The sequence below is a fragment of the Macrotis lagotis genome, chromosome 7 (assembly GCF_037893015.1).
Source record: "Macrotis lagotis isolate mMagLag1 chromosome 7, bilby.v1.9.chrom.fasta, whole genome shotgun sequence".
Lineage (NCBI taxonomy): Eukaryota > Metazoa > Chordata > Mammalia > Peramelemorphia > Peramelidae > Macrotis > Macrotis lagotis.
The window spans coordinates 32,019,359-32,035,673 of NC_133664.1; the positions used below are offsets into that span (position 1 = coordinate 32,019,359).

Here is a 16,315-nt window from a genome sequence, read left to right on the forward strand (position 1 = left end):
AAAAGTTTTTTGGTATATTCCATCCAATGCTTATTGAATATGATAATACGGAAGAAAAAAAAAATCTTGTTCCGCTCTCTACTGATTTTTTGAGGCACAGCCTTCATATGTAAAGGCTTACACCTGCATCTGCAAAGGGAGAACTAAAATAACTAGCTAATTTTTATTTTGAGCCAGAATAAGAGCTTTAATTTAATGACAATGTTGGATTATTTCAGGTGATCATGGTTTAGGGCCACAGTTGTCAAGATCATAAAACTGTCTTAAAAGAGGTCCAGTAAATGAATTGCTCTTCAGGCAGCCAGTGACCTCTTTGTGCAGAGGATCCCCCCAATTTCTACCTACTGCCCTGACCTCTCTCCTGTGCTTCAATCTCCTGCCTTTAGCTCTCTGCTGAATAGCTCCACCTAGTGTCTCACCTGGACCCAAATTATCTCAATTTAATTCATTTTTGTTCCCAGAACACCAGCTCTTGGTCTGTGCTCTCCATTTCTGTTATTATTATCCTCATTTCCCTAAATATTCAGGTTAAAAAAATCTTGGAATTATCCCTAGAAGTTTTATTTTCCTAAAAACTGTTTTCCCTACCAAAACTCTCCACTTATCCTGATTCAGTAAACTTTAATGGCTTCTCTTTTTTTTTTAAGTTGGGGTTTTTTTTTTTTTGGCAAGTCAATGGCGTTAAGTGATTTGCCCAAGGTCTCTCAGCTAGGGAATTTTAAGTGTCTAAGACTGGATTTGAACTCAGGTCCTTCTGACTCCAGGGCTGGTGCTATAGCCATGGTGTCACCTAACTGCCCCTGGCTTCCCATTTTTCATAGGAAAAACTACAAACACTTAAGTTTGGCATTTGACATCCTCCATAAATTAAACTATATTCCTATTTCCATCTTTTCTCCTTATTCTAGAATGTCCTTGTTCCTCTCAAATTAGTCCTATAAATGTTTGCCTATACATAATCCCACCTCCATTCCTTTGCTCATGTGGTATCTCAGGGATGGAATGTCTTTTTTTTTCTCTATTTGCTCAAGTCTTCATTACTGTTCTCTCTAAATGCAACTCCTAAAATTCCTTAAATTTCTATTTATAGCCAAATTTTAGCTCCTCCATGAAACCTTCCCAGACCATCCTAACTGTTTTTTGAGGCATGAGAATATTGATTAGTAGTATACTCATTGCAGCTCTAATTTATTGCTTATAATATTGCTTTTTCTAATTACTCTTCATCTTCTTACTTGTCTATTCCCCATCATCCTTATCCTCTGGAGTTTAGCGACCATGCCTTTTGGAAGGGACCTGCATTTTGGAAGAGGACCAGTGCCTCTCATGGGAATTGGATTTAAGTGAGGAAGGGTTGCATAATGTCCTCAGGCTCATACTTTCTTCAGTGGTAAGACAAACATTAGCATGACTGGTGGTGGCCCAGGATACAGTGGATGACCTTAGCATCTTTAATATCTGTCCAAGCTCTAGGTACTCCTCAGAGCCTACTTCAGCCATCTTAAAATTCTCTGCCCATTCCACCAGGGGAAGTCTTCAGATGCCTGAGATAGACATCCCCCTAACTCACTGGATTTCAGACTTGTCAGTTATCCTCAAACTGTGTGAGCGCATCTGCTGAGATGGTTTTACTGGGGCAGCTAGGTGGTACAGTGGATAGTACACTGACCTTAGAGTCAGAAGGACAGGAGTTCAAATCAAGCCTCAGACACTTGACACTAGCTGTGTGACCTTGGACAAGTCACTTCACCCTGATTGCCAGGTATCCAGGCCATCTCCAGTCATCCTGATTCATATCTGGCCACTGGACCCAGATGAGTGGAGGAGAAAGTGAGGCTGGTGATTTAGCATGGCACCCCCTGATTGAAATCCAATTCATGTGCTTGTCATGGCATCACCTCCCTGATGTCATGGTCTTCTTAGAAAATGAAGGACAAACATTATTATTATAATTACTGCGCATGATACATAGCTTCTAAGAGTCACAGGTGAGAACTGGGTGAGATGTGGTCACAAAGGTAGAGGAGCAGCCTTGAAAAGGACTTGACAAGACCTCAAAGTAGAGGTACTAATCCTGTCTTAACAACCCTACATTCCCCCAAACCACCCCTTACATCTCTTTATTTCCCCAAACCCAGTGTTTCATACATAGTGGATGCTCAATAGATTTTGAAATACAAATGATGCATTTTAAATCTCACCCTTCCTTTCCAATGTTTTGTTTCAAATTTTTGACTTTGCCATGTAAAAGTTCCAAATTCAGACTCAAATGTCTAATGGAGCTTTCAGAAAGTTTCACACTGTCTTATCTAGATTTAACATAAGGGGCTGTGAGTTGGATGAGTGATGGGGTCCAATTAGTCTTTTTGGCTAAATACTATATTATAGCTTAGGCTGAAATCATTCCCAAGGTCAACCTTTAGTGAAACTGTAGCCAGGGTTGTCGATAACCAGAACCAGAACCAGGGTGTGGTCACTGGGGCTATGCCTCAGAGTGACAAGTTAGAAGATTTTGGCAAGATTTTTAATGTTGCAGAATGTAGAAATAGCCAAACTTGCAAACTAGCATATATGAAAAATGAGGTAACATGAGAAGCTACCAGAGTGTGGACTTGAAATCAGGTCAACTCAGATAGAATCCTGCAGGAGGCAAATAATAATTATATGACTTTGGCTAAGTCACTTTACCCTTCTTACATTCAGTTTAAGTGAAGGAGTACCAAAATGTACCAAAAATGTGATCCTGTGTGCGACCCCTACCCCTCCCTTAAGATAGGCTAGTGTCTACATCTTGGAATCACTGTCTGTCTCCTCTAGGGTGATGTTTGCCTTCTCATAACCCCGGACAGAGTGTGCAATTCAGGTTGTTTGTTCCAAGATCAATTCATATGATTGATTTATGGTTGCCCATGGCCAAGTCTTGAATTTCAATGATTTTAGCCAAATGACACTGGGCAAGGCTAACTTAACTTCATCATTTTATGGCCTTACAAGGTAAAATGAAAACAGGAACTGGAACAGTCATTGGTCCATGTAGTATAAATTCTTTCCTATTTTTGGAATTAAAATCATGTTTGTACTCTGACATTGGATACAGGTTGTGCTTCCTTGAGAATTCAAATCACCAACTCAAAGGACTCAGAAAGTCACATTATTTTCCTGGGCAATTAGCAAACAGCACAGTTATAGCAGTTAGCTTTGGTTGAAAACTGGAAATGCCTCTAATTTTTCTGCCTTTCTTTGCCTTGGCCAGATTAGTCTTATGAGAAAGAAAGTTGTTTCATAAAAAGGTCTGGGAAATGTCATTATATATACAACCATTTGCAAGGGGTCTTTTTACATCCTGATGGAAACAATAGGTTTACATAAATATATTCATGTGGGCATATATACTTATATTCATTGCATAAATATGGAATAAATGGAAATATATGCATATATATATTATATATATATATATATATATATATGTATGTATGTATGTATATAATAGTTGGATAGCTCAGTGACACAGTGGATAGAGTGTTCAAAGCAGGAAGACTTTTCCTGAGTTCACTTACTAGCTTCACCCTGCCTGTCTTCATTCTTCATCTATATAATGACCTGGAGAAGGAAATAGCAAAATACTCTGCCAAGAAAACCCTAAATGGTGTTATGAAGAATCTGACAAGATTGAAATAAATGAATCACTGAATATAAAATTGTTAAATACCTGTGATCAGGAAATTCAGGGCCGCTGTAGCCTAAAATAGGAGGGACTTGGTTGAGAGTTGCTCTATCAGATTTCTGAGGAAATGACATGTTGCTTTGTAAAAAGAAATGACCCAAGTGGGAAATTCTGTCAATTCTTACATGCCAACAACCATTACGGTTATAAAATGCACATGGCAGACTTTCACTTGATGTATCAGTTATTCTCAGTGTTTTTTTTTCTTTGAGTACAAACTTTGAGGGAGCCAGTGCTGTTTTTCTACTAATTTATGCACTTATATATTAGGGTAGAAATAAAGAAGTATCACTTGGGGACCATCATAGGCTCAAAGAATTTCAGAGTTGGAAGGGATGGCAGAGCTAATGGAGAATATACAGAATAAATATTCTAACATGTAGTAATGTAAATAATGCATTAAAATAAGTATTCTCATGTTTAATGAATGCCATCACATAGCATGTGTTAACATACTAGAAGTATCTCCAGCTGTACTACATTTGGGGGTAAAAAAAATGTCCTTATGTTTGTGTATTTAAAAAAGAAGGAATCTAATGTTTTGAAAAAGAGCAATGGCTTTTGGGAATAACCTCATCTCTAAACCTGAAAAATATTCTGAGTACATGCTACTTTGATCTTTATTTTTCTCTAGGTCCCATGCTAATTTTCTATACTATGTTCACCCTGTACTTGATGACTCTGCTACTGATTAGTCAATCCATGCCCTTGATGCTCAAGCCTTCCTTAGAACTTCTAGATTGCCGATACTTTCAGAGCAGGTACCTTTTCTTATCCACATTTTGTATTTCACCTTATCCTTAAAGGCACAGTGATCACTCAATCAGCAAGTTTTTATTAGGATCCTACTATGTGCCAACAAAGTGGACAGAGCACTTGGCTTTGAATCTGGAAGACTCATCTTCATGGATTTAAATCCAACCTCAGACACTTTCTAGCTGGGAGACCCTGGGCCATTAATTCACTTAAACTTGTTTATCTCAGTTCTTCATCTGCAAAATGAGTTAGAGAAGGAAACATCAAACCACTCCAGTTTATTTGCCAAGAAAACCTCAAAATGGGGCCACAAAGACTCAGACATGGCTGAAAGAACTCAACAACCATAGCTGCCAGACTTAAGGCAAGACTAAGCACAGAGTCTGACATGTGGTAGGTGTGAAGTAAATGTTTATTGACTGACAAAAATGGAACAGTTTTGAGAGCTCTTGTTCTCAGAGAACTCCAAAACATTTATTGTTATTTTTAATTCTCAAATCAATTAATCTCATTATCTTCAAAATTAGTATCTTCTCCTTCTCCAGCTCAAAGCACCTGTAGGCATTTGACTTAGGTCTTATGGAGCAGCAATTAATGGAAGGATAAAAGGATTAAGAGGAATTAAGAGGTGGGTGGGGAAAAGTGGCCATAGAAACTGGATTTGTTATTTTTATTGATGTAGGCAATTTCCTAAATTCCCTCTACCATTATTGGGCAGAACTTTCCCTGCAGCTTAGAATAATGGAGAGCTGCCTGGGGTCAAAACTTTTTCAAATTTGCATTCATAATCTTCATCCTTTTGCCCAAGCACTAACTTCATTCTTCCCTTTTCCTCTTTTTCTCTATCCTCTCTTACTTCCCCACTTCCCATTTTTTCCTTAAGTACTGAAGTTTATGATTATTGCTGTTTGTCCTTTGCTTTCCAAGAAGACCCAGGCATCAGGGAGGTGACTCCAAAACATGTGTATGATCTGTATTTGAGTGAAGGGGGGCTGTGTTGGGTTAGTCACAAACTAGACAATGGAATTGACTCCTAGGGAATGGAGTTGACTGAAAATAGGAAAATACGTGGGCACATATGTGACAATACTTTGAGTATTGTCTTGTACATGAGTAGATGCTTAATAACTATCTCTTGGTTTGAGCCAACTTCTGTGTGTATGTAGGGGAAAATGCCAGTTCGTTCTTTCTTTCTTTCTTTCTTTCTTTCTTTCTTTCTTTCTTTCTTTCTTTCTTTCTTTCTTTCTTTCTTTCTTTCTTTCTTTCTTCTTTCTTTTTTTCTTTCTTCCTTTCACTCTCTCTCTCTCTCTCCTTTCTCTTTTGGTAAGGCAATTATGATATGATTAAGTGACTTGTCCAGGATCGCACAGTAGTTAAGTGTCAAATATCTGAGGCCAGAGAGGTGTCAGTTGTTTATAAATAAAAAGCTAGCCACTTAATTGCTAGGCTTCTGAGGCATTGGAGAAGACCAGTAGACCAAATTGCATAATAGTGCCAATCTTCAAAGATTAGATTGACTTTGTTGTGGAAAAGGCTGAGAATAAGAAAAAGAGGAGGAAAGAAAATAGTTTAGACTTCATATCAAAGGAAACCAAAAAGAGACAAGTTCCTGATCAGTCCAAAGTAATGGAAAGTTCTGGGCTTCAGATAACCCCTTGTTGGAAGTATTGTTGAAATTCTTTTATAGGTATGAGTGAATTCGATGTTTCCCTTCCAACTGGAAATTCTGTAACTCTGTCAGGGGACTGGCAAACAATTATCCATTTTTCTTGAAAATGATGGTGATGGTGATGATGGGGAGCAGCAGAATATTTGTGATCAGAACTAAAAGTGCTTGGCTTAAGCTCTCTGTGCTGCAAGTCTAAATATCCAGCTAACTCTCAAGGAGAATATTAAAGCCTGCAGATGGCTAATCCCTTCACAGAAAAGGTTGGGAAGTTCAGAAAGCATTCAGAATTCTCCCTTTAAAAAAATCCCCATAGTTATGGGGTTTTTTTGTTTTTTTTTTTTGGAATTGCTGAGATACAGAAAACTCTATGTTCTTCCTGGAGAAGGTGGGGAGATCTGGATTGTGTCTTTATCTTGTTTTTATATTTTGCTCTATGCAGGCTTTGTTTATCTGTAAAGAAAGGTAGCAGATAAGCTTTTCTGTTTGCTAATGGCTGAATAAGGGGATAAACACAAACACACACAGAGGAGAAGCAGATTATATAACTATCCTACATCATGACCTCTGGGAAAGTTTCAAGTTGGATTAAGGATCTGTAGAGTGGGGGTTTGCTTTTGGTTACCACATCATGTGATATCCACATGGAAAGCAGGTAGTTAGCTCTGGAGGATACAAAGAATGAAATTAGGTATTTTTGATTCCAAGACTGGCTAGCTTTTTCTCCAGTATGTCATATTACCTTTGTAACCCAACTAAATTCAAAGGGTAGAAATAACTTCATTATAAAACCAATGTTTGATGTGAGTGTCCATAGCAAAAGAATTTATTACTAAGGTACCATCCTACTGGCAGTGAGGCTTTCTCTAAAACTTTGCCAAGTCAGGAGGAATCCAGGAAGTCATCAGCATATTGATTGGACTCTCCCTCCTCCACCTCTGCCTCCCTGAGCCTGAAAGTCTTAACTGGCCAAGGGTTGCACTGGGGCAAACATTAATGGGATTTCTTATCTTTGAATTAAGCATCCATATCAATAATAATGCAGCTCCACTGTTATATATGAATGGTTGATATCTTCTTGGTACACAGTAGACACTTAATAGAATATTCTTAAATGGCATTTCTAGTCTGTTTTACCCTAAAATTTACCCATCACATCCAAATTATCTTAAAAATCCTTTTCTCTTCCTGATGGATTTCTCCCACTAAAACCTTTATTTGTCAGTTTTCTCCTGTGTCCATTACTTGTTGTGCTCCTATCATATTCTCTTTGTCTTTCTTTCTTTCTTTCTTTCTTTCTTTCTTTCTTTCTTTCTTTCTTTCTTTCTTTCTTTCTTTCTTTCTTTCTTTCTTTTTTCTCTTTCCCTTTTCTCTTTCTCATCTTTTTCTTTCTCTTTCTCTCCCTTCCTTCCTTCCTTCTTCCCTCCCTCCTTCCCTCCTTCCCTCTCTCTTTCTCTCCCTCCCTCTCCCTCCCTCTTTCTTGTTCTTATTCTTTCTTTTGTAATCAGGGTCACACAGCTAGTAAGTGTCTGAGGCTGGATTTGAACTCTGGTCCTCATGATTCCATGAACAGTGCTTATCATGTTCTTTTGCAGGTGCTTCTTTTCAATGCCTACTTTCTCTAATGTGATTTCCCTCCTCAGCCAGGGATACTACAGGAATATCTGTTCTTCCCTTTTTTCTTCTCCTACTGCCTTCTCCTAGTCCACTCTATGGAAAGCACCTCACATAAAAGACTGCCTTCTGGGAGCTTTCCTTGAACTCCCTTAATGTTATTTCCTTTCCTCTATTATTTCTAGTTTCTCCTATGGATATCATGTTTGCATATAATTGTTTGTATGTTGATATAAAGTGAACTCCTTGGGATCCCACATTGTCTTTCTTTATCTCCTGATCACTTATCTCATTGCTTAGAACTTAGTAGGTATTTAATAAATCTATTTTGATTGACTTGCCCATTGATGCCTGAAAATTCTATTTGACTGGATGAGGATTAAATTTGTCTGGAGAATAAGACAAGGAAAAAGCTCTCATACTCTCTCCTACTTGGTTAGGGTATTTTTTTCAATCTCCCTCCATTTGGGAAGGTTTAGTCTTAAAATCCTAATTTCCTATTGGTCTTCATTGTGAAGGTCCAGACTTTGAGGGGCCCTTGAATTAAATATCTAATTGTCTTGGCTGTTCACAAACTGTGTTATTTCATAATAATCCACTGTGTTGCTTTTTTTTATTTCTATTTTTTTTTGCAAGGCAGTGGGGTTAAATGATTTGCCTAACGCCACACAATTGGGTAATTATTGAGTGTCTGAGGCTGGATTTGAACTCAGGTCCTCCTGACTTCAGGGCTGGTGCTCTATCCACTGTACCACCTAACTACCCCACTGTGTTGCTTTTTAAAAAAACTTCTCCCTCCCTGAAAAAAAATGAGCAAAATCTGACCTAAGCGCTTTCTCTTAGCCTCCTTCAGTTTTCTCATTTATAAAATAATAAGGTTATATTTAATGCTCTCTAAGTTTCTCCTGTTTTAGAGCTCTATTTTGGTACTTGATTTTTTTTTTCACTCATTTATCAACATTGTGTACAGAGACCTGAATACTTTCCATATACTTAATAATAACAGGTTCCACATTTCTGGTGAATAACAATGTAAATTGGCAACAATCTTTCCCCATAAAAATGAGGCATTATCATTTGATCCACTCATGATCTTGCCTCCCTTTTCCATTTTCCTTCTTTGCTTCATCATCATTAGTACACTGCTTTATGGAGCTATAATATTTGGGCAGATAGCCATGTTCCAAAGTTCTTGGCAGGGGAAAGTTTCTTACATTTAGACACGTTCTAACTACTTTGGCAAGCATCCAAATGTTTTGGCTTCTAGATGTTCAGGCCTTCGTTTTTCAGAATAGCTTCAGGACCGAATTGAGAATGAGGATAGGGTACATGCTATCCTCCGATGTGGACGAAGCCCCAGAGAGGGTAATCCCTATTCATATGTGCAGGTGTAGCTGAAAAGGCCAATCAGAGAATGGCCAGAAGCCAGTCCCAAAAGGCTTATGTATCCATCCATCACTGTGGGTTGCCATCAGCAGCTACTATTTATAACACCTAGCAATAAGGGTGACTGGAGGTTTTAGTATTATTTCCCCACAACCGTTCCTTCCTCCTTTCTTGTCATGGCATTTCCTTATTCTTAGTAATCTCTATTATGGAGAGCCATCTGCCTTTACTTTCTTTCTCTACTGTTTGACTTTCCTTTCCCTGCTCCCCCATTCCTAATTTATTAAACAGCACCAGTCGGAATATCCCAGGAGCCTCTGTTCTTTGCACCATTGATTTAATGCAGTTGGACAGTAACAGCCAATGATTTGAGATCATTTGGGTTCTGCTTATCCTTCAGCTGATCCTGCTAGTGATTTAATGTAAAGAATGGTATAGATGACATATTTGTGACTGAACAAATATCCAACTCAATGGCAGACAGAGGCTTCTTCACAAGATAGATTCTGATATATTTCCAGGAACTATCCACATTATTTTCTGGTTTTGTGATTTTTGCTTCACCAAAGACTGATAGGTGGATTTGATCAAACTTTGGTTTACACAGATATTTAGGTTATACTTTCCCTTTCAAGCTTATCAGTTCCTGCCCCTCTTCTTTAATAGTCCATGGTTAGTTAATCTATTAACAAGCATGGATTAAATACCAATTAGGATCCAGGCTCTAGGGATTATACTAAGTTTCAGAAGGGGGATGGAGAAAGAAAGTGATGTTTTACTGGGGAAAATAACCTCTATACCTATAACATCTATCTTTCATTTTTTTTATCATCCTTCTATCCATCTTCTCTTCTCTCTCATCTATCTGTTCAGATATCTCTTATATGAACCTTTTCTTAATTCTCTTAGAGACTAATGCCTTTCCCTTTAAACAATGCTTTTATATAGTGAATATTAGCTATCTTTTCTATATCCATGACATTTGTACTATATCTATAATGATTTTCATTCTATATTCTATATTAATATATACTATATTCATGATGTAGATATATTTTATATATATAGTGAATACTCACTAGTCTATATTCTTGATATAGATACAATTTGTAGTGAATATTTACTATGTATAATCTAAATTCCCTATATAGTCTATATTCATATTATATATATAATATATATATTTTAAATATTCACAATACTCTATATTTACCACATACACACACACACACACACACACACACATACACACACACACTCTTTTCATACACACCCATGTTTTGTCCAATTATATCATATAGGAAGTCTTTTTCCTTTTTTTAAAGGGTAATAGCATCTGGAAGAATTTTTAAAAGGCTCATGTAAGAGATATTTTTTTAATGGGATCTTTAAAGGGAGAATGATTTGAAGAGGTCGAGGTCCATGAAGTAGTGCATTGGAGCATTGCTGACGGCCAGTTCATAGGCATGGAGATCAGAGATGGAAGCTTAAGAGTGAGAAATGGCAAGAAGACAGGTTTAATATTAGGTAATATTGGTCTCACAAATTGTCTAATCTCCCAAATGACATTCTGGCTTTCCCATGTGCATTTCTGTTAATTTGTTAATTGAGAGTTGGAATGTGTGGTATCAGTAGTAACCTATTGGTTTCCTTAGCTCTAATCTGCGTTGAAAATCTCTGGGCCTAGGATTTCCCAACCTCTGGCTGCTACTCCACCAAGGTCTGTCTGCTACTTTTCCTCAGGTTAGTGGGAAAGCTGTCTTTCCAAAGTGATCTTTGCTTTTTTTCTGAGAGAAAAGTCAAGGTGAATGAGAATCATGGAGAATCATGTGCATTGTAATTCAAGGCATTTTAAGTGAAATATGCTTAGAATAATTAAAGTGTCTCTCTGGGCATCTCTTCTGTTACCTTTATTTGTATTTTTTTTAACTTTTGAGAAGTATTTGTTTTTTAGGTTTTCGTTATTTTACATGATAGCATATTGAGGTAATGTCTGGAATGAGAGTAAGTAGAATTAATTCATGTTTCTCAAGTTGGTTTCTATGATCTTGGAGAAGTCTCTTTACTTTCTAGATCTCAGTTCCCTTATCTCTCAAGTGAAGGGGTAGAACCAAGACAGTAGCTCCTAAGGGCCTCCTTAGGTCATGACATTTGGGGGGGGCACTCTTTATATTACTAGTGTTTATCATATTGCTGACATGTAATAAATACATTCATGAATTTGTTGATTCAGTGATAAGTCATGAAATTTGCTTACAGACTTCCAGTGAGAAGTTGGTTATTACCTGATTTAGAATTCTTAGAGTTTGTTTAATTAATTTAGAGGTAGTTGAATTGAATATTAGGTCTGGAATCAGGAAGACTTGAATTCAGATTTGGCCTCAATGCTTAGTAGTTGTAAGGCATTATATACTGGGCAAGTCATTTGATCTTTATATGTTTTAGTTTTCCAAACTGTAAAATTGGAATGATAATAATAATACTTACCTCCCAGGGTTGTAAAAGAATCAAATGAGATAATAATCAGGCAGTGAATAGCAAAAAAGTAGGCACTATATAAATTCATTTTTTTTAGGGGTTTTTTTTTTTGCAAGGCAAATGGGGTTAAGTGGCTTGCCCAAAGCCACACGGCTAGGTAATTATTAAGTGTCTGAGACCAGATTTGAACCCAGGTACTCCTGACTCCAGGACCGGTGCTTTATCCACTGTGCCACCTAGCCACCCCCACTATATAAATTCTTACTCTTTCCCACCCTTTATAACATTATCATTTTTGCTACTTTGTGAGTTAAGATGACATTACACAGTGTGATCCCAAAAGTTCAGAGAAACATTACCTATGCTATTTAGAAATTATTTCTGTAGCAGTAACAAATGCAAATTTAAGTCTTTTTGGGTGGGCAGGTAGCTTGAAAATTCCTCTTTGCCCTGGTGTTCAAAAGTCTAATCTTTCAAGGATTCAACTTTATTTTTTTAAAATGAGATTGATAATTATAATACTACTATTAATAATAATTACAAGGTGATAAGTATCTTGAGGAAGGAGAAATTGACACCAAATAAGAAAGCCCCTTCTTTGGTAGAAAAAAGAAAGAAAATGGATATCCTTGGAAAGAAAACCTTACTTTGCAGTTTGACTTCAAGAAGGTCCTGGTATCCTCATTTACAAGTTAGCAGAATACACAGACAAGATGTAAGGGGGAAGTTTGATAGGAATCTGATGATCCATTTGCTTGAGATTAAGCAAAACATATTCATTTGGGATTAGGAAAGGTCATAGGCTGAATCTGAAATTGAATTGAAGCATGTAAATAGACATAATAACAACAACAGCTGAGAGAAATAAGAAGATGAAATGGATTAATTTTTTTATAGTCAAAATTCATTGACTACTAAATAATTAGCTAATTAAACCAAGATGCCAGGCTTGGGAGCACCTATTTATATTTTTAATCTTTTCTTCCCCTTCTAATCTATTGGTATATGTTGTAAAAGATCATTTGTTTAAGGTTCTGACAACAATTTCATTTAATTTTTATAAGTTAATGTAGCTACCTTCCCATGGAAGGTTAGAGAAATATATTAACAGATGATAATAAATATAGGTAGATTTATTTTTTTTAACTGTAACATTAAGATCATAGCCACATTCAGTATGGTTTTAGTGGTCCATTTTTTTTTTTCCTTTCTTGAATTGAATTTGCAATTGGAGTAAAAACAAATGGGGTCAGAAATGGAGAAAACAGGGATTGTTTGTTTTTTGCTAAATATACTGGTCTTTGTTTACTCATAATCGTTCATTCTATAAAATGGTTAAATTCTTGATGATAAGATTATGAATTTAAAGTTGGAAGAAACCTCCCAATGTTAATATCCAACTCCCTTATTTTATTCTTCTAAAGATGAGGAAACTGAGACCCAGATGGTCAATCAACCTCAGGTCATCTGATTACAGCTCCTATTCTCTTAAGGTAATAAAACTGAGTGTCTCTCACCTTCACATTCCAGTTTTTTTAGAGTGTACATTAATGTTTGTTTAATTTGTCAAGACTTGTTGGGGAAGCTTACTCAGCCTCTCTTCCTTGTCCTCCTTCTTTTCCTCTTCCCCCTCCTCATCCTCCTTTTCTTTCTCCTCCTCATCTTCCTCTTCCTTTTCTTTCTTCTTTCCTCCTTCTTTTCCTTAATAATGATTATTTCCTACATTACTGAATTACTGAAATTAAACTTTGATCATTAGAATCACATGAAGATGTGATGTCATACTTGATACATTTCTTTATACATAATATTTTGATGCTAAAAGAGTTTCAGAATTCTCAGTGATGAGATTCCCTTTATTTTAATTTCAAGAGTCTTCAATAAGAGAACTTGTTTCTTGTGGGTTATGGATATATTTATACCATTTTCCATGGGAATGAAACCCTTTTTATTCACAGAACAGTTACCTCCCAGGATACTCTATAGTATTTACTCTCATTTCCATGACCTCTCTTCCAAGATAGCCTCTACTTTCCAATTTATATTTCAGCTGGTGGAGTGAGGACTGATTATCTCCTGAAGTCCCTGGTGGCTGTGGGAAAGAAGTCTTAGGATGCTATTTTTAAAGTGTTCTAAAAAGACTCCTGGGAAAAAAGACAGAGGCTACTGGATAGACCACAGAGTTACTCTATTCATGTAATTTCTGGTCCCTGTAAACTTTAAGTACCTGCTCCCAGCCTCTTTGGTGGTCCTGAAGTCTTGCCCTAACCCCACTGCATTTGAATGCTGGGAGATGGTCACTTAGTATGGCACGCACACCAGCAAAGGAGTCCAGAAAGACTAAACCTTGCATTTTTTGGTTTGTTTTGTTTTTTGGTGAGGAAATTCAGTTTAAGTGACTTGCCCAGGGTCACACAGTTAGTAAATATAAATGTCTGAGTAGTAAATGCCTGAGACTGGACCTTGCATTTTATAACCCATGATTGGACTGGGTTAATATAACCCAGATATAATCCTAGCAAACAAGCAAAGCCATAACTAAGGATTAGGAGAAACCCAAGTGACATCTCTCATGATATTTATTTCAATCTGAATCAGCTCAATTTAGTAGTAGTAGTAGTAGTAGTAGAAGTAGTAGTAGAGCTACAAAGAATAAATTAAAATTGTTTCTCTCCCTTAAGGAGATCAGATTTCACCCAAGGGAAGTAGTTGGTGAAGGACAATATACTATTCCATATAACATTAAAATACTGTATCAATCATACACATACATCTATAATTATGCATATTAAAAATCTGATATGAAAGGAAGGGGTAGAACTACATGGTAGCTGAGACCTCTTCTTTAAATCTATAAATTTATGGTGAAAAGTTCCAATTTCCATTAGTAATCACCTAATGAATACCCTAGGACAAAGGTCTTTAGAAACCATCATGTCCATTTATTTTCTGCTATCAGTTCTCAGAAACCCAGTGGAGCATAATTTTGATCATGCCAGAGAAGGACCAAAGGTAGGTTTGCATTTTAGCCCAATGATCTTCTTATTCTGGTCTCCTCAGAAAGGCATAGGTGAAGAACAAAATTTTTCATGAGAAAGTTTTTCTAAAATATTCCTGGTTACTTGATTGGAGAACCAGGCTCCTCCCTCTCTCAGCAGAATGTTATGTATCTTATACCAAATCATACAATACATATAACAGATATTGGAATAACTTGAAGGCATCTAGAGGTCTGGGGACTTATAAAACCTGGCCTGCAAGGAAGGGAGCTAGAATCACAGAATCCCCTGGTACAAAGGGATTTCAGTGGCCATCTAGTCCAATCTATCATCAGTGTAAAGATCCCCTCTCCAAATCCCTCTTGTCCTGCCTTCACTTGAAGGCTTCCAATGAGGGAGGGGGGGGATAGGTTCTCACTATGACCCAAGACATTCCATTCCATTGTTAAGTGTTTCTTGCCCTCCCACCCCACTTTATATTTAGAAGGAATTAGGCAACTTTTATCTGTTCTTCCCTCTGGGGCCAAGGAGAACAGCATTATCAATAAGCTAAAATTAGCATTTATATATCAATTTAAGAATTATAAAGTGTTTACTTCACCTTATTTTATCCTCACAACAATCCTATGAAGAAGGTATTTTGATTATTCCCATTTTATAGGTGAGTAAACCAAGACTGAAAAAATGAAGGGACAAAGTCACAGACATATAGCTAGTTAAGTGTCTGTATCAGGATTTGAACTCTCTTTTCTGGTTCAGGATCCAGCATTTAATCCATTATACAATAAAGTGACTTTCCTCTAATTCCTCTTCCAGATATCAGCCCTTCAAAAATTCGACTGCCTCAGGCTCTCTGAAAAGTGTTTGTTTTCCAAATATCCCCTGTTTCTTCAATTGGTCTTCCTAGGAAGGTAATCACAGGTTACTTTCCTTAAGGCAGAGGAAAGACTACCTGATACAATGGAGAGAGAGAGCAATTTGTCTGAAAAAATAAAGAAAGAACTAGGAATTCTGCTGTACTACATATTCAATGAACCAGATTTGTTATGGGAAGGAAAAAAAGGAAGGAAACAAGCCTTTATTTAAGGCTATCCTATACTGCTAATAGCATCAAAGCTCTATGTCAAATGCCTTAAAAATATGATCACATTCAAACTTTGCAATAATCTTGGGAGGTGGGTGTTTTTTTTTTTCTTCTCATTTTGCAGATGTGAAAACAGAGGCACATCAAGGTTAAGCTTAGGAAATATATGAGTCTGGATTTGAACTCAGGTCTTTCCGACTAGAGACCCAGTACTCTTTCTGCCATACCACTTAGCTATCAAAAATTGACTGCTAAAATATCCAGTGACTTCTTGGTCTTCATTAAAGAATAATACTCTAGCTTTTAGAAATAAAAAAGTGATTTTTTGTTGTTGTTGTGAAATGCAACAGAATGGAATGGTGAGAGATTTGAAAAGAGAATACTAGAAGCTTAAGACTTGCTTCTGTCCCATACTGGTTATGTGAGCTTGGACAATTTCTTTACATCTCTGGACCTCACTTTCCTTCCCTATGAAATGAGTTGCTGATCCTGTTGAATTTTTGTTTCCTTTTTACACTTAATCCTATGACCCTAATCCCCTACTCATTGTGCAATTTCCATACGTTTCCATGGAGCTACTTATTTGGTACTGTAACAGAGTCCAA

The 16,315-nt window shown here is 36.9% G+C and overlaps 1 protein-coding gene across 6 annotated transcripts in view; it reads left to right on the forward strand.

Moving 5' to 3' along the window:
• ZNF385D (zinc finger protein 385D) overlaps positions 1 to 16,315 on the forward strand; it is a 978,888-nt gene that overhangs the window by 800,320 nt on the left and 162,253 nt on the right. For 4 of the 6 annotated variants that reach the window (XM_074195714.1, XM_074195715.1, XM_074195719.1 and 1 more), the window contains one exon: positions 13,052 to 13,120. The exons of the other annotated variants lie outside the window; for them this stretch is intronic. In XM_074195714.1, the coding sequence (XP_074051815.1) occupies positions 13,052 to 13,120 (69 nt within the window). The remainder of the gene's footprint in view (positions 1 to 13,051; positions 13,121 to 16,315) is intronic. 6 annotated transcript variants of the gene reach the window in all.